Source organism: Corvus moneduloides, chromosome 1, assembly GCF_009650955.1.
Source record: "Corvus moneduloides isolate bCorMon1 chromosome 1, bCorMon1.pri, whole genome shotgun sequence".
Taxonomy (NCBI): domain Eukaryota; kingdom Metazoa; phylum Chordata; class Aves; order Passeriformes; family Corvidae; genus Corvus; species Corvus moneduloides.
The window spans coordinates 44,842,695-44,861,534 of record NC_045476.1 but is presented as its reverse complement, the minus strand read 5'-3'; the positions used below and the strand labels follow the sequence as shown (position 1 = coordinate 44,861,534).

The 18,840-nt window shown below is 35.9% G+C and overlaps 1 protein-coding gene across 3 annotated transcripts in view; it reads right to left on the bottom strand.

Annotated features, from left to right (window-relative positions):
• The window catches only part of ZNF385D (zinc finger protein 385D), a 428,747-nt gene that overhangs the window by 92,474 nt on the left and 317,433 nt on the right, over positions 1–18,840 (bottom strand). For 2 of the 3 annotated variants that reach the window (XM_032108248.1, XM_032108266.1), the window contains one exon: positions 4,278–4,388. In XM_032108248.1, coding sequence (XP_031964139.1) covers positions 4,278–4,388 — 111 coding nt within the window. The remainder of the gene's footprint in view (positions 1–4,277; positions 4,389–18,840) is intronic. The other variant, XM_032108256.1, reaches the window with a different exon arrangement.

The window sequence follows — 18,840 nt, the reverse complement described above, 5'->3', positions numbered from 1 at the left end:
AAGCATGGAAGAGACTCTTGCAAATCCTGACTTGTGATCTTCTGTTTTGACAGGAAACCCTCAACAACTACTCTCACTGCAGTTCTTCATTCTGTTTTGCAACCAACTTTTAGTAATTTCACCTGGACCATATTCCCCTACTTACTTTACAGGACTGTCACATAGGACTGTATAAACCCTTGTTAAAGCCAAAATATGTCACATCTATTTATTCTCTATTATCCATTAGGCCAATTACCCTGTCAAAGGAAAAAATTAGATTCATTTGACGTGATTTGTTGTTGACAAATTCATGTTGACTGTTTATTATCGCCTTATTATACCCTAGGCTCTTACAAGTTGATACATTAATCTTTTGTTCTAGATATCAAGCATAGACTAAATAGGATATTAGTCCTCTGGTCCTGCTTCTTTCCCCACAGAAATTAGAACTACAGGCAAATACTGCAGAATTTTATTGCATCCTTATCCTCAAAAAAATCCTTCACTGTTGTTTTAGTGGAAGAGCACCTTTTGAATCCTGACAAATTCATACAGTGGAACAATATATCAATTCAGTGATACCTTTGTTTCATAGAGATGGCTAAAAATGAGGTAAAAATCCAACAAATGAGGACTGATGAGCACCCCTGATTTGCAGGGAAATATTACTACTGTTGCTATTTAAATCAAACAATAATTTCTGGCTCATGTAATTGGAAATATTTTTTAAGTGTGTCATAATGGAATTCAAGTCCTGTGAACACATCAGAATGCTGCCCAACCTTTCTTTAAAGGCAAACTAGGTCATCACTCAGCCATCTCATTAAATGAAAGGGAAGAAAAAGGTAATCCCTTTGCAAAAATTGACCTTGTTGACAGATACTGATAACTAGATAACTTCATCAAATAATAAAATCAGAAATGTGGGCAAAGGAAGATCAAATACTCAAGGCTGGAAAATTCAGTAAGTGTTTTTTTCCTTTTATTCCAGGCCATAAGCAGAAAATTTACTCCTACAGCTACCTACAGGCACCTGAGTTGTCCTACTGAGGTCAGCTGGACTTCATTTTACAGATACTTTTAGCAGATATTTAATGTTTGCTATGAAGCATGCATTTACTGCTGCAATAGCTCTCAGCAGCTGCAAACATCTAAGTGGCAACATAAGCACTTGCAGCTAAGCATATATTTAAACTTTTCACTGAATTTGACTGAATGCACAATGTGAGTGTAAATGATATATCTAGATTTGTCTGAATTTAAAAAAAAAAAAATTTATTGGAATGGGCTCCACAAAACCTACCTCTGCTGTTCTAATGTTTTTTCTCAGCATGGAAAGGCTTTGGTTATTTGCACATTCCTCCCTTACCTTGTATGAGAGCTATTTTAAAAAGAAATACTGAAGACACAGCTGTCATGAAGATGTATAGATAACTCCTTTACAAAGAAGCTAAATGATTTTAGACTATTGTACTGCCTTTTCTCGTTTTTTTTGAAATGGAATTTTGATACCATGTAACCAGAAAAAAAAGCCCTGCTGCTCTTAAAGAAATCTGTATTGAAAGGGAGAAAATTGTGTATTCTATGCAAAAAAAATACCACAGACCAGGTTTATTGTAAACATTTTCATAATATTGTGTAGCAGGCAAATGGAATTTCTATTCATTACTCTCTGATAAAACCTATCTCCCACATCTAAAACTAGAGACATATTGGTAGAATAGACACAAAGCCAAGGTTCCTAGACAGAAAAGTTATTTATTGTTGCTATGGATTTAAATCGTGTTCAACAAAACATGATGAAAATGAAAGGTAGGAATATTGAGTAAATGAAAACTTTTTCATGATAATAGGAGAAAGAATTACAATGTGTGTGCTTGCCATTCGTAATAGAGGTATCAAAAAATGATAGCTAACAGCTCTTTTTCTTCGAAGCAGTCTTTTCTTTGAATCCCAATATTAAATCTTTAGTTTAGCACATTTTTGCTTCAAACATGGGTGGACATTTCAAAATTACCTAAGCAATGGAGGAAATAGCTCTGCCTATTCCCTTCATGTTGCAGAAAAACATTCCTAAACTGCAGTGGAATTCTGACTACAAATTATTTCTTGAAAACCTCAGCAGAGCACTTTGTGATTTCCAGCAGTAATAACTATAAGCACTGGAATGAGAAGAGACCATCATAAAGATATCCACAAATTGCCTCGGTGTGGTAGTGAAAAGGGGGAGAGATATCATTCCAGGTTAATCAATGGGTGGATTTTGGATCGTAATCTCTCCATAAATCAACACCGTGGTTGCTTTAAAACTTAGGTGAATATTAAAAATGGAAAGTGAAACATACTCATCAAGAAGGTCTCCCCATTCCATAGAGATAATATTGATCTATTAGAGAGAGGGAAGCATTAAACAACCTTCTGAACAGTATTGGCTATTTGAGTTCAAGCCTCTAACACCTGAAGGTGTGATAAATATCAGCTAGTCTCCCAAGAGTTTTCTGTGAACAGCTTAAATTAATAGATTCCTTCTGAAACCCGTTTTTTGGACACTGTAGGTGACTCTGAAAATGGCCTCTGCTCCTTCCCTCTCTCTTCTTCAGAATCTTTTCTAAGAACAGCAGAAAAAGACCTGTATGGCAGCAGAGTAGTCCTCGGCGTAAAAAGTATCAGTGTCCATTGATGCCTTGTTTGTTTCTGTGCAGAGGGATTTTTACTTCAAACATTTTATTCTGGAAAATGCCTAGATTCTCTCAGCTGGAAAATTTTCCACTCCACATGTCAATCCAAGTTGTGTAACTGCTAATGACTAAGTAACTTTACTGATGTGTTCATCTTGTCTTTTTCTGGATCTTTTTGCAGACAAACAAACAGTGTATCCTCTTTGAAAGGGGGTGTTTCACTCTAGTATGTAACATTGAAGTATCTGATACCTCTTTCAGCTATACACTATGTCTGGTTCAGTGTGACATGCTTTTTCCTAAGACAAAGCTGAAAAAGCTGAAAATTTTGAGTGATAAATTGGGCTGTTTAGTTGGTAAGATCCACTGTGGCCCAGAAGTCTCCATCATCCTCTCCTCATGAATGACTCAGTATCCACAGTCCTAATTTTGGCATCTGGCTTCTAAATGGAAGAACCTAATTCGACTCATCTATTTTTATCTGTGAGTGACATGACAATTCCAGAGTGTATTACCCTTCCTTGTACCACTCTGAGAATTATGTCAGTGTTAGAAGAGAAGGTGTCCATCCATTCAGTAAATGAGCTAAATAACCTGGAGTCATCAGTAAAATTAACTATGTGATGCTGACTGGTCCGGAAATTGTGACTGAGATATTTTAAAAATTATTTCCAAGGGCTAAAAAGCTGAGGGGAATGAAAAGAACTACATTGTTTTCACTCCCAGGTGGGAAATCCCTAAAACTAGGCATCAAGGTTCAATTTAAGTTTTTGACAAACTCATGGCTTTGATAACTAATCAATAAATTAACAATAGTACAAAATGTATATAAATAGTGGCCTGTAAAGAAGCAGTAGCACACAAGAATTATTTCACTTCTTCCTATGACTAAAATTAGGAAGGAAGCTTGTGGCTTATTCTGACAGAAGTAACTTCCATATTTAAATTAAGTAGTGCAATAAAGACAGGGGAAGATTAGTTTCCACTAGCAATGCCCATGTGAAGAAACTTCCTGAAGAGACTAGAATAGCAGAAGAAAATATATTGTAGTGTTTCAGGTTTTGTCTGCATACACAGTGATTCTGAGAAGGAAACAGAAGAGCTAAAACCTAAGAGGCTTTTCTGTGACACAACAGGTATTACTTGGCAAGGAGCACCACAGCACAGCTTCCTTGGGTAATTATGGGAGACAGGTTTCCTCGGTGTATTAGAGACCATCTCCAGTTCAGCTTGCTCTGTTTCATTGCTGGAGGAATGACAGGATGCAAGGTAGGAGCCAACTGAAGGTAAACATATCCAAGACTGGTAGAAAAATTAGGATCCAGCAGATATACCAGCCTTATTAGCAGTAATGGATCTGTCAATTTTTCCTATTTACACTCAGTGCAGCACAACTGAAGTTGATGAGCTTACAGTGATATATTGGCAGGGAAAATCTGGCTGGGTGTATAAACACTACCAAACCATTGTGTTTATTTGAAACATCTTACAGCCTTTTCATCTGCTGAGAGACAAACTGAAATCACAACGTTTCATTTAGGTTCAATTTATGAAAATTATGGCACATCCTAGAAGATAAGTACATATTTCTAATCTGATACAAAATGATCGACTTACATCAGAATTGAATCTCAGCTGGCAAATGTTGCATGATATGATTTGCTTTCTTCGATGAGGAAGAGGAACTCCAAATGTATGATTTATTACAGCTTTTTGAATTGGGTCCATCTGTGAAGAGAGAAGAAGAAAAATAAAAAGCTTTTGCTGTTCCACTGTGTGCTATATTATCTACAATCTCAAAACAGATTCTGCATCATGCCATACCATGATCTACAAAAAACTACTATTTTTCTTTGAAAACGAGTATTTCTTTTTCATGCAGTTAAACAAAGAGCTTATGCAGAAAGGAACAAAGAAAAGTGTCATTAGATACTATTGAAATACATCTTTAGTTCAATTTTATATGCACCAATATCCCTTTACTGAAGAAAGGTAAAAGCTGTAAATGTTGAACAAGTTTACCTATGCAAACACCAATTTGTGATTTTTATATCAGAGAAAAGATAGCTCGATAAATAAAACAAGAATATTTTAAATAAAATTGCTAAGAAAAGGATTAATGAAAATGTGAAAGAATATTATGTACAAATAATTCCAGAATAGCACACAATAGCTCGGTATTATAAAAATAATATAATATCCCATGAACCAATAAATGAATCTCTTCCCTGAAACAACTACACAACTTATGAAAGATACAAATCCTCCAGAGATTATTTTCACAGTCATTTGGAGGAAACTATTTTGAGAAAACTCTGCTTTAAGGATGAATTTGGACTTTTATTAAAGGGTTTATTCTGAGCTGACTTCTACCAGAATACTGATCTGATAGTGCCTGTAAGTCAGGGTCCCTATAAAAAAATTACCATTTTGGCAGAGAATTTCAGAAAAACTACTCAATGGTTTTTTTTACTTGGAGGATTGAAATCATGTTCCCAAAATTCATTGGAAAAAATGATTCTTATTTCTTTTTCACAAAAAACATTTGACAGCTACTTTAAAAATCAGGTAATAGCTTTGCAACCACTTGGTTAAGCCACTGATATTTTTTATCTTTGAATTGTAAAAAACCACATATTTTGACTAATTCTGATAGCCAGTATCCACAGAGCATAATCTGTGTATGTCGTGAAAAAAACCCCATCTCTTTCCATGCCCATGTCTCCATGATTCACTATTTTCTAGTCTGTTGGCAAAGGGTTATTTGATAAATAAAGAATCAGAGCTTTTCCTTAGAGTAATCAATTATTCATGAAATCTGTAATGGTAGACAGTCATGGCCTCTATTGCAGTGAATCCAGAATAGATCACTACAGAATTTTTGTATCACCTGACAGCTGTTCAGTGTCAGATATGAAAAAGGTCTTTAAATTAATTCCTGTTGAAAAGAAGATCAGATGTGTTAAAAAAAATTAAAAATTAAACACACACACACACAACCTCCCCCCCACAAAAAAAAAAAAAAAAAACAACTAAAAAACAACCCAAGGAAAACAGCAGAGCTTTATAGAATGGTAGAACAGACTGGAAAAATTCCCAGTTTGAGCATCTTCTTCAATTTGATGTGAAACACGTCACACATTTTTGTAAGGATCTGCATAAAAGAACACCAAACCCACCTAGAAACTAGAGATGCCACTGTAACATAACCCCAAAATAACACCAAGGACTAAGGGCAGAGTATATCAAGCTCCGAAACACGACAGCATGCTGTGTAAGACTTTCTGCAGTGATCAAACCATGCCCTAGGAGCACTCATTTTACTGAGTAACATGATCTTGAAAAAGCCTCAAACCTAAAAATACTATTATATAGACCAGAAAGAACACCACTACGTAGTAAAGTAAATAAATAGTAATAGCCCTTCTTTTTTGACTGCTCCACTATCTGAGAGGTGAATTCTTATGCCAGAAGAATCAATCAATAGACCTGTATCTTGCTATTTTTAACACTAAAGTATGACCTGGTCTTAACTGATGCTAATTCTGTGCTGTTTAAGTTTGGAGACATTCTGTTCCTTTTGCCACTGCAGATCTAAAGTAATTAGGGAAACCTCAAGTTCAGATATATGGATAATTCAGCACATGGTAACAAGAAATTGTGCATTCCTTGATTCAGTGTAACTGTTTGCCTTCACATTAATCACAGCTGTGAGATGCTTTAGAGAGTTTCTTTGTTCACTTTCTCAAGTTATGGCACTCATCAGATAATGTGAGATAATGGCCTTCAGTGTTAACATGTTAGTCTTTCCCACTATTGCACAAGTGCCCATTATCTCACAATGACTTGAGAAAGCCAAGTCATTGTGAGATAATGACTTGAAAGAAGTGCTCTAAGGGTTAAATGAAAGATACTACCATGGTTCACAAGATGGAAAGACAGTATTTTTTTAAATTGGATTTACCCATCTTCAGAATAAGTATTCTAGCTCCAAATGAGGTTGGATTTCTGAGACAACTGATGCTTACATATCGAGAATGAGACAGAATATTTTTTAGAATTAAATAGATCACGAATGTGTAGAATAGTTGACTCTATGTTATATTTAATTTTATTTTGGCCTCACGGAAAAATGTAGGGTTTCTTTCCTAATAAGACCACAGATTTTCTCTTGTTTATGTGCTGATGCAGAAACCCATCTGCACTTCCCTCTGAGTTTTTAAAGATGTAAACTTCTAGATACAGAGCTATATGGCATGACTGTGAACAGGATTACTTGTGTTTGTGGCTCTAAATAAAGAAGTGTTCTGTATGGCTTTCAGATTAATTGAGAAAAGTTGCTTCAAAATAATAATCCCTTCTTCTCTGCCAGTACAGAGCATCATAGAATCATAGAATTGTTTGGGTTGGAAAGGATCTTATAGCTTATTTATTTCCAACACCCTGCCATGGGCAGGGACACATTCCACTAGACCAGGTTGCTCAAAGCCTCATCCAGCCTGGTCTTGGGCACTTCCAAGGATGGGAGAATTGTTCTTTGATACTGCAAAGCACAGCTAAACTTAAAAATTTAGCACCAGATTCTAATAAAGTTGGGACAAAATGCTTGAGGGGTATTTAACATTATTATTTTTCCCTGGAGATTTCATTTGGGAAACATCACGAATACATGAAATCCAAATAAACATCCAAAAGCACCAGATAACCCTCCACAAGTTTTATGCAGGAAATCTGAGAGGCAACAGGATACTTAGGTGCAGCATGGTAAGGACTCAGTACTCACAGATACTAGAAGACAGAGGGGAGGCCTGCTGAGAGTCAGAGGAATAGAACAAGCTGACTGTAGAAAACAGAGAGCAAGAATTGCAGGGAAGTATAAAGAGGGAAATAATATCATATAGCTGAGATAATCAGGAAGTGGTGAGATACTTTAAAGCATCTTCAAGCACATCTAGGCTTACTGAACATTACTAATTACACATATAAATTTTATTTCAACTTATGTAAGTTGTATGCACCTTCAAAATAAAAGTTATCATGATAAACTTTGATAAAATCTGCTTTGTACTTATTACTAGTGCTATTTTACAATTTCTGGATTTTATTTATTAGACGAAAGTAATTTAATTTACTCTCATTTAAAGTGAAGGACAGAGAAGTTTGCAATTCACATGAAAGATTGTCATCCAGCTGTCAAAGCTGTGCAGAAGACCAAGGCTGGCAAGATGTCTCTTTACTTCCTCTTGACAATATATTTGCACTGTAAGTTAAAGCACAAAGAGTTTGCTCTGAGAGCCGCACTGTGTTCCACTTGTCCATCACCTTTTGCCTCTCTACTCTCCAGCACCAGGCATTATCTATATGTTACGCTTCTCCATGTGGTCAGTCTAAGGATAGCGCAGTGCTCAAGGTTTACTGCAAACCACAAGATGACTATTAGGTTGGGCAATGAAGAAAAATATAAAAGTTAATTCATTTTTTTATTTCAATACGTGCACACCAATTACATCATCTGTGTCTTAATTATTCAAGCTGAAATTTGTGGCAAGATGATCGTTCTTTGATCAAATACTGTACTCCCTACCCAAAATCTTCAGAAGCATACCTTACTTCAGGAAAATCCAGGCTTAAACCAAAGGCATGATAGAACTTGGCCCCTTACTCAGTTTTCTTAGTTTTGACCCTTTCACTATAATTTGGTTTTGCTTGTGTTAAATTCAGTCTTGTCAGACCTACGATATTAGACGTATTCCTTGTTATTGTGCTCACTATAGAGCATGAAAATGCTCTTTATTTTGTGGACTGCCGATGAAAGGAGTGGCTACTGCATGAACTTTTCTGGAGGAAACAGTTACCACGAAATCACCAAGAAGTTGACCCAGGAGATCCCTTGCTATCCTACCTGCCTGGGACACTTTTCCAGAATCACCAAAGCTGTTATCCTTGAAGGCTTTCTGTAGCCAAGTCATCATCTCATTAAATTTTCATTAAATATCTGTGTAATGCAGAACCTGGCATGGTGTATTTTACATACAGAGAAATCTGATCCTTTGGAAAGGTAAATCTTACATATTTTCCACAAATACTTTCTAAGTGTTTTCTTTTGTCTGTGTGTGTGTGTGTGAAGAATTGTTTTATGCTGAAGATGAAATTCAAACACATAGGTCTTCCTGAATTTCAAGAAATTTTTAATATATAGAATTTTTAACAGTTGCTTTTCTGCGACTTCTTATCCCAGAGGATTAAGAATATGCCTAAGTTAAAAACAACAACAAAGCAAGAAGAAAAGAAAGCATGCAAGTTTGACCCACAAAAGTCAAATCACAAAAGGATATAAAACAAAGGGACTTACTTTTTAATTGTGTATTAAAACCAAAAGGCATGATACGAGCATTTCACATGCTTAAGGTTTGCAGTAAATTAATTGAAATCTGCTAATGTCTATAGATAAAAGCATCCAGTTCGAAGGATGAAGATGATGTGGATGCCTAGAGCCTGTTCAGAGCATATGGTAGGCCTAAAGCAGTCAAATAAGTAAGAAAGTATTTTTATCTCAATACCAAAGAAATTACCAGAAAAAGATTGACTCAGATCATTATGATCTATTACTAGGTGAGCAGGAAAACATGTCAGGTCACGGAAGCTCTCAGAAAAAAATTGCCGTAGACCATTTCAGAAGTAATTAAAAAAAAAAATTACCTACCAAAAGACTGACTTCCATTACCTGAACAGCTAAGTTAATTTAGAGACACAGGTATCACCACCTCCCAGAACTTCTTAAAATCCAGATGCTAACATATTTGATAATAATATTACAATGTGTTTATTTGGCCTCATTTTGTACTTACTAACAAATATGTTTCTAGAAATTCAGACCAATGGCAAGAAACCATACTCAGAATATATATATAATTATACGTATAATTATAATAATGATATATGATTACTCATAATATAACTCCTTTAATGTTATTTTCATTGTAACATTGCATTATGTTAGGGTTGTAACATTGATAAGAAATAAAGATAACTCAGTGCAGGCTCCTTTCATTCATTCTCTTATGTTCCAGCTAATAGCAAAAGTAGTAAGAGCATTGGAAACAGCTTAAATCCTAATCAATCTTTGTCATTACCAAGCAAAAATCACAAAATATCATGTCCTCCACATTATACTTATTGGTCAACCTGATCCATTTTTAGAACTGCACAATAGATGCAATTTTAACACCAACCAGTTCAAACATAAAGCTGCCTGCTCGATTATTATTGTGCCATACTTATAGAAACACAGAAAGGTTAAGCTATAGGAAAACTCCTCAATTGTGTAAAGTCACTCTTATTTATAGCTAAGGGACTCTTAGAGCCAGAAATTTTCTCACAGCATAACTATTTTGAATTGAAAACTGAGCAGCTCCTCTGTGATCTCAGTGGCATCAAGAATTCACAGACATTTCCCCTGCAATCATGGTGGTCAGTTGTAGAGATGCAGCAATATTATATTAGATACACTACATTGTTATATTATTACTTATGTAGAAGTTTAGATATTTTGGAGAACTCCCAGACTTTCAGACTTACATTGGCTGTATAGACTGCCCATGTCATGGGCAATGTTCAGCACTGTGGGAGCTACATCCTCTCCAAGAGATACTTGGCATCTACTGCAGTTGCATTTTCAAGAGGTACAAAACATGTGCAAAATGGTCTAAAATTTCCAGCAAAAACATGAACTACTGGGAGTCACACACTGCAGTTCATTTCTGTGTGTGCACAGCAATCTCAACACTCATAAAAGTATTTATTAACTATGCATGTTTAAAAAAAAATATTTGTGCAGAACATAATGCTTTCCAGAAGTGTCAGACCTATAACTTAAAATCTACCTGACACATTCTTAATGTCCTGATGACCAGGTCAGCAACAGAGCAGTTCAACAACAGCTCAGTGATTTGATCCTAAGTATATTTGGCATTCTGCATTTCCATAAGAAACAAGTCCCATTGTTAAAGTTCGCACTCCAGGGCTGTTTTCTTCCAAAATCACATTAATCTGTGAATAAGAATCTTATAAACTAACTAAGAACACAATTCAAAAGGAATGATGGGAAGAGCTTAGTAAGCATAATTAAACACACACAAAGAAATGGATGTTCAACAATATTTTGGTTTCACATACAAATAAAACAATATGATGTCAAACAGTTAAAATACATGTTCTAGATGTGCTGCCATGCATGGTTTATCCTTTTACAGCTAATTTATTCAGTATTGCCCTAACAATTATGGTGAATAATTATGCAGAGAGTTGAACTCCACACTGCACATCTTTTCTCAGTGTCTACCATTTCTGCTCTTATCAATGAAAAAGGGCAGAACTAACCTGATGCTTTCCATGTACATAAACAGAAATATTGCTCATCCTTGTTAAATATAACATAATTAATATAAAATATATGCACCAACTACAACAATGTGCAATATTTACAGAATCATTAATTTTTTTTAAAAAAAGTGGTATCTATCAGAAAGAAAATTACTGTCACTTCCCAAGCAATGCAACCAGTAAATCAAATTCTACTTCAGAAAGGATTATCAAAGTAAACTTTTTATTCTTTTGTTGAAATCCTCTAAGAGTGTTTCTGTCTTTCCTTTTTTTTATCCTAATGGAGCTATTTAATTGTAGCAGTTGTCTATTTACCTTTCTGATGTGACTCTAGTATTTCTTCCTTTCTTTTTGTTACTTTTCTTCTTGTAGATTTTTCCACTTAGAAATCAGATGCTGAAGCAGCAGCAGTATTTCTGGCAAGCTGCTTGAATATACAGAAACCAGTCAGAGCAAAAGGATTTGCATTCACAGTGGTATTGCACACAAATACTGTAACCACGGAGAGATTATGCAAATCCTTATACTCTGATTGTCTAATAATGGTTGTCAGTCAAAAGACAAGAATTTGCATATGCTAAGGCTAGTGAGAAATAATCACACAGTGATTATGCTAATCAAACACACTAAACAACATGTGAAGGACTGTCAAACTGGAACAAATCTGTGTATATATGTTAAATACAGAAACACAAAGTGCTAAAAGAACATTAAGGTTGCAGATCCAGCCCTTAAAAACATGAAATGCCTATAAGCTTTAATTTGACAAGTTACGAATTTATGTTTTTGAAATATGTTCACGTATTTTCCCAAGAAGGTTTTGGCTTTGTTCTGCTCAGAAGATGGACAATGTTCACCTAATGAGTGACTGCTCAGTGTTGTGTTTTGTCCAAGAAGTTCAATGAATAACCCTAAACCTCATTGACTATATAAAGCTGAAACCTCACTCCCAGTGGGAATTATCAGCCTATTCACTGGCTGTCCTACAGTCTTCACTGGCACAGGATGTGAATAGTTCACAAGTACAATTAACTTATTTTGAAAATCTCTTTTTTAGATAACAGATGGTATTTTCTCAGAAATAAATTACAAAAATTGTACACCAGTTCCGGTTACTCAACTTAATATACCTGATAGTTCTTACTGTTCTATTGCCTTTCCTATGTTCCCCACACATTTTCTGATTTCAGATTCATCTGTGAGGGAGGTACACAGACTTAACACAGCTTTATAATTGCAAGTTGGACTTATAATCCATAAAGTTGTCTGGGAAATGCTGGAATTAAGTGACTTGCCTAACATCTCTCAGAACCACTCTCTGGTTTTCTAAAATGGGATAGCCCTTACTTTAGTCCTATCTAACTCAAAATATGCTCTCTGGTTTATGCATCAAACAGAGCAAAAATACTATGGATAACAATCTTCTCAATTACAAAACCATGATTGATGCTCAGTGCTTATCCAAAGGAAAATTCTACCAGACCTAAAAGATTCTTCCAAAGGAGAGAAGATGAAAGGCAACCAAATGTGGCATGTTTATCATACTGCTCAATTATCTAGCGGACAATGCTTAATACAACAATTGCAGCACAAAAACAGACCAACATGACAGATCACCTTGAAAGTGAGAGATTACTCATTCCACTTCTAGTAGGCATTATGAAAGTGGTGTGGAAAGAAGGGGTGGATTGCTTCTTTTATCTACTCACTTAAGTAAGCAGTGGCAGATGGTAAAACTATGATTAAACCCAAAACAATTACTTAAAACAAAAAGAGATAAATGTTATACCCTCCCTAAAGATATCTCTAAATATACCACTAAAGATAAAAACCTAAGGTTCACAAACACCATTTGTTTTCTGAGATTCAACCAAGAACAAAGCAAAAATGAGTTCATGAGAAAAAGAACACATTAAAAAAGTTAAGGGCATTTTCATGTTTTGTGCTCGAGGGTTTGGAACAAAAGGTTGGCAAGGCCTAATGAGGGTTGCACAACAAATTGCCAGTAGCATCATTCATATGTGAATGTATCTCAGAAAACTGTACCAAGTGTTATAATTGGTATTTAATAATAGTGAATCTTTCTAATCACAACAGCAGGATGTGTGCCAGACAGAGAACTGGCAGAGAGGCACTTGATTCACTCTAACAAGTGAATTGCTTACAAGTACCAGAGTGCAAAGTGGTCTCTGAAAACTACTACATGTTTTTCAGAGAAGTGACTGTGTATGTATTTGCTTAAGGACTGAGAAAACAATTCTGCAATGTTCATGCCATGCTTTTTTAGCCTATTTAAAGAATTCTTCTTATCTACCATTTTTATTCTGGTGACTCCAAAGAAATCGTTAAGAACTAAGGTGTAGAGTATAACTGGAATTTTTAAAGATATCTATTCTTAACTTAAAAAAAATCATAGGATGCTTCAGACATTATTAAAATACTCTGTCAAATCTATAATTTTATAGCATTTCAACACATTTCAAAATATTAGTGTGTTAAGAGTTAACACCGGGAGAAGTTACAACTCTTAAGCCATACTTGTCGAATCAGAAATAACAAAATAAAAGGGACCCTAACACATAATTTAATTCATACATTTCATCATGAAAGGAAAAAATTGTTATGGGGACAGAATAATTTTACCCCAGGTTCTGGTGGGTAATACATGAATGAGCAAATATTTTCAGGAAGCAAAGGCTAAAATATAGAAGTTCAACGCTGGAGAGAAAGATATTTTCCAGATTCTAATTTTATAATTGTTTCAGTGTAAAACACTTCAACATTTCAATTGAAACATTTGACAAAGCTGCTCTGCTTGTTTAGCCGCTATAATTCTGACAACCTCTTACAACAGAGTAATTAGAAAATTACTGCATTTTTCTCTTGGCTTTTAATACATGTCTGTCTTTCTTCAAAACCTGGTACAAGTACTTCACTTCAGGTGAAAGCAGAGATACTTGCTGGTGTAATTATTTGACTATGGGTGCTCTTTTTTTTTCCCCCTCACTTCCTTCTCTTGGAAGGGAGTTCTACTCTCCTTTTTATGAAAATTCCAGGATATAAAACCATGTGACCAACTATCATCATTGTGCCTCATATCTGGAGATTCAAGACAATTTCATTTAAATTAATTGCACCACCAGCACTCAATACAGAAAATTAATGCTCCTCACATTCTTCACATATGGAAACTCGAGGGCTGTAGTTTGCACTTGCAGCTGAATATACCCTCACAACAGGTAATGGTTAAGTATGAGGGTAAATTAAGCGCATGTCTAAATTCATGGCCCTCGTACAGATCACTTAAGAGCATTATATCTCCTTGCATGCAAATAACACTAACTTTGCTCAGATCACGGATTATGGACCACAGGAGAAGTCATGAACCTGCCCTAACATGATTAGCTCTAAAACCTCCCTGATTTTTTTAACCAGGGTAAGATTGAGTGTTCAGGATACTCACTTCCATAAGAGAGAGAGAGGAATATGAAATTAGAAAATGGAAAAAAAGGGTATAATTTCTCGATACAGTTTAAGAGCTTACATAATAATGTAAACAAACCTTGTTCTTCTTAGTAACTATGTATGCATAAACAGCATTAGAATTTGGTACTAAGCTGAGCAAGATGCCAAGGTGAGGGAAATAGGTGGTCAAAGGTGATTTGCATTTTAATAAGGTATTTCTACCGAAAAATTAAGATCAACCTGATTTCTTCTTTAGACTCCATGAAGCAGAAAGCAAGAAAAGACAGAAAAGAAATAATTCAAAACAAATGGAGATTATTACATTTCTAACCCAACTGCCTACCAGTTGAAATGTCTCATTTTCTTCATGGTAAAAAACCAGGACTATATTCCATTTTGATGAAAAAAACACACTTATACCTTCACTGGGTACCCACAATGTGACTGCACTTTTCCAGTAATTCTCTACAGATTACCACTGAGATTCATTCCAACTCTCCTGTCAGTCTTAGTGACTAAATCATTAGTGCAATCCTGAGTGCACTGAACAGCTGTGGAGAATATAGTTATGGCTCATTCACTACTTGAAGTGCTTTAATCCCTTCCTACCCATCTCTGAAATGTGACGCATTATATAATTCTCAGCATGTTTTTATATCTTTTGGAGAAAGATGAAACATTAACAGTGTACTTTTCCATGCAATTTCATCTTTGAAGTCTTATCTGAGTGACATATCAAAATTAAAATTTAAAAAAAGGTATTAACAGGGAAGTACCAGTCTGATCCTGACTTCTGAGCTTTTTGTAAATCAAACCAGAACTAAATGAAACAAAGGAATGAAAGAAACCTGTTTTTACAGAGTGCATACAGAAATATCTATGAGTCTATGAGTTCAAGATACCTTAAAACAGGCTTAAAATGGCAATCCTCTCCTTCCAAGTGTCTACTGTCATAAATAAATATTAATATGTCTAAAAAGACCAAAATGTAGAGTTAATAAGAGCCTTTGTTTTCTGTCACAACTTTGGTTACTTTTGCTTTTGTGAAAGGACAATATCACACAGTGGAACACATTCACTTCTTTACTGTCATGGCAGAGTGTATTGGTCTGGACTAGTTCACACATTTTCTTGAATTCTCTGATTGTTTAAAGTTGCTTCATGTTGATTTTGATCTTTATGTGATTTTAAGTCAAGCAAACTCTAACTGGATGCCCAAATCAGCTCTGACTACACTGGTGATATACAGATCCTGACACACACAAGGTAGCCAGAGGCCCATTGACCAGGTGAAGACTCTAGCCCAGGGAGTAAGAAGGGATGTTCTGTGTCCCTCCAGGCTGGAACTCCAGATGAAGTAATACATGCAGATGTGAACCAGAATTTAGGCAAACATGAATGGATGAAGCAGCTAGACACTGAGCTGCTGCAGGAAAAGAAGCCCTGATAGTTTTTCCATCTCCTCAGCTGACCCCTGCCAGCAGGATGGCATCACTTCATGTTAAGTGAAACTGTGGTACCATTGAGTCTTTAGAACTAGTGAGGGTGAAAAGGATTTTGTGTATATTATGAACTTAAACACAATAGGAAGTCTCATCTGAGTATTTCCTTTTACGAAGACCATTTACAGACAGGTAATTAACATGAAAATTGAGCTGCACTAGAACTTTTGACAAATCCACTTGTTCTTATGCACAGTCTTTTGATTTTGCACTAGACAGCACAGGCCTAACTGATTCAAGATCATCCATGTCTGGAGTACCTCACAAAAGTACCTGTGGATGTGAAGACACGAAATTGTATTGTCTGTGAATTGTGTAGTTGTCTGCAATCTGTGCTGCTAGCATATCTTTCCAGAAAAGAAACTCCATGATGCACAAGCAGCCCAGCTTTGCTTATTTTGAAGGTTTCACTCTTTATGCACCATTTAAGGCATGTGGATATCATAAGGGTGCATTGTCTCCTCTTTTATAGTAAAAGTTCTATCCTGGAGATATCTAAAACACAGAATAGGTATGAGGGGCCTGATAAGATAGCAGCAACTAATGAAAGAACTCTGAAAAAATGAAGAAGAAATAAAAAGTGCAGTGCAAATCCCCACAAGGTTTGCTCCTGTCATCTTAGATGTCTTCAGGGCTCTCAGCCCTATGGCTGGTTCTATTTTCTACTCAATTAGTTATCTGTTATTATAAAAACAACATCACCAATGAAAACACCATTCCTCCTGCCCCTGTAAAGTTCTTTATACTGATATAATATTAGAGATGAACCCTGTCCCCCATGACTTATTCCTGCTTATCTTGACACTGATGGAACAAGTTTAAACCAAGGCTTGACCTTGGGTCTCAGCTTTGGCAATTATGATTAGATCTTAATACACACTGCACACATTCATGGGCCAGAATTAATCATTAATGATCAGGATCTTTGTGACTCACTGAAGAGGCCAGGAAATATTATCCTCATCTTACACACAGGAACTGAGAGTAAGTAATGGTTCAAGGTCACCTTGGAGGTCTGTGCCTGAATGCAGAGTTGAAGCCACCACCTCGCCCACCAACTCCTTCTTGCTAGCTCAGAGCAGCATTTCTCGTCAACTGTCACCACACCCTGTGTCTTTTGGTTCTTGTTTCAAAGGACAATCTGACTTTTGCCCCAGCAGCTCTCATGAACAGCTGCAGGCACAAGCAGTTCTGCTATGGGATAGGATAACTAAAAAAGTACTTCAGGGGCAGCTGCAAACTACAGTGCTCCAACGCTGCCTCTTTTCCTGTGTCTTCTTAAAAAGTGCTGCTGCCTTTTTGGGCACTGAGAAAACCCTACTCTTTATTTCCCTGTGATTTGCATAGCAGATTGCCTCTGCAATGGCTGTGCCTATAGCTTGAAAGAAGAGGAAAGCAGGAGACTCAAATACAGAATTAAAACCAATAGTGTTGGTTGTTATATTGAAATGGACTTGTGTCTGTTTTTCCTTCCACACACAAGAAATCCATGCTATAATAAAAGGCATAAATGCAATCATCCATTTGATTTAATGATTGGAAAGGTGTTTTTTCATCTTGCCTCCTTTACAAAATCTTCAGTTCACACTCCACATGAGGAGGCACACAGCACATTTGTCATCTGATCCTGAAAAATGCAGTATGTTCTTGAGAATCATCATGTTTACAAATGGCATTTCTGAACCATCGTCATTCAAGGAACTGCTTTTGGTTTTCCTTTCAGATTTATGATTATTTAAATGGCATTACCAGTGCAAATTCTTTCTCTCTCTGTTGCTTCTTGCCTTTCTCATTATTAACTGCAACTGGAAGTTTCACAACTTAAGTAGCATTATCCACTTATCAGGGTGGGGATTTGTCACATCAGTTTTATATAGATAAGATAATACCACACTAAAGGCACACACTCAACACACCTTTTGCTGATCAAATCCAAAGGTAAACAAGTTGAAAACCCCATGTGGCAAAAGCTTTTAGATACCAGGCTGGTCAGGTTTCCCAACTGTTAACATTAAACCTGAACTCAAGCAGAACTTGCCATTTCCCGTCTGCAAAACCAGCAACTCATCAAATCTGCTTCTATCTGAGACAAGTATCTGAATTTGTACTCTTGTTTGGCCCGATGACTTTAATGTGAAAATCACAATGACATCTTCTGGCATCCACAGAAATCAGACAGAAAATACATGTGCTTTCCTTAATATGCTTAGATCAGAATGAACACCTCGCTAATGGTGGTCAATTACTATGCAAATATCCAGTAATTGCAGCAGTCAAAAGCAAAACATGTTACAAAAAGAACTTTAAAAAAACCTCAACAAACCACAAACAAAATAAAACCTAAGAACGCCCAAGTAAAACCAGAAATGAGAAATGATTCGTACAAGACACAAGTTCATTATTAAGAAATGGAGAAAAACTGTTTCAGTCTAAATTTTCAAAACCAATTTGTTTACAATGATGTAAATGTGAAAGAGCAAAGCTACAACTTTAAACTGGCACATTGCAAGTCCTGTGTTTCTATAATTATGCTTTTGCTGTCTAAGATTAATCAGGGTAGTTAATGATGCAAAAAATTACATTTATAATCCAGTCTGAATACAGCTGTACTGCAAGCTATGATCTAAGTGCCATTAAGGTAAATGGAATTAATGGGCTGTCTCTGGCAATTTTTATATCTATCAGTTACTAATTAACATTTTTCTGCGAAGAATAATTTATGGGGGAAAAATACATACAGAAGCAATAACGTTAAAACTTGCAACACAGAGCGGTCACAGGGTAGCCGTGCAGCTGTAATAGACAATGTGTTGTGCTCATTTCAGCAGAGA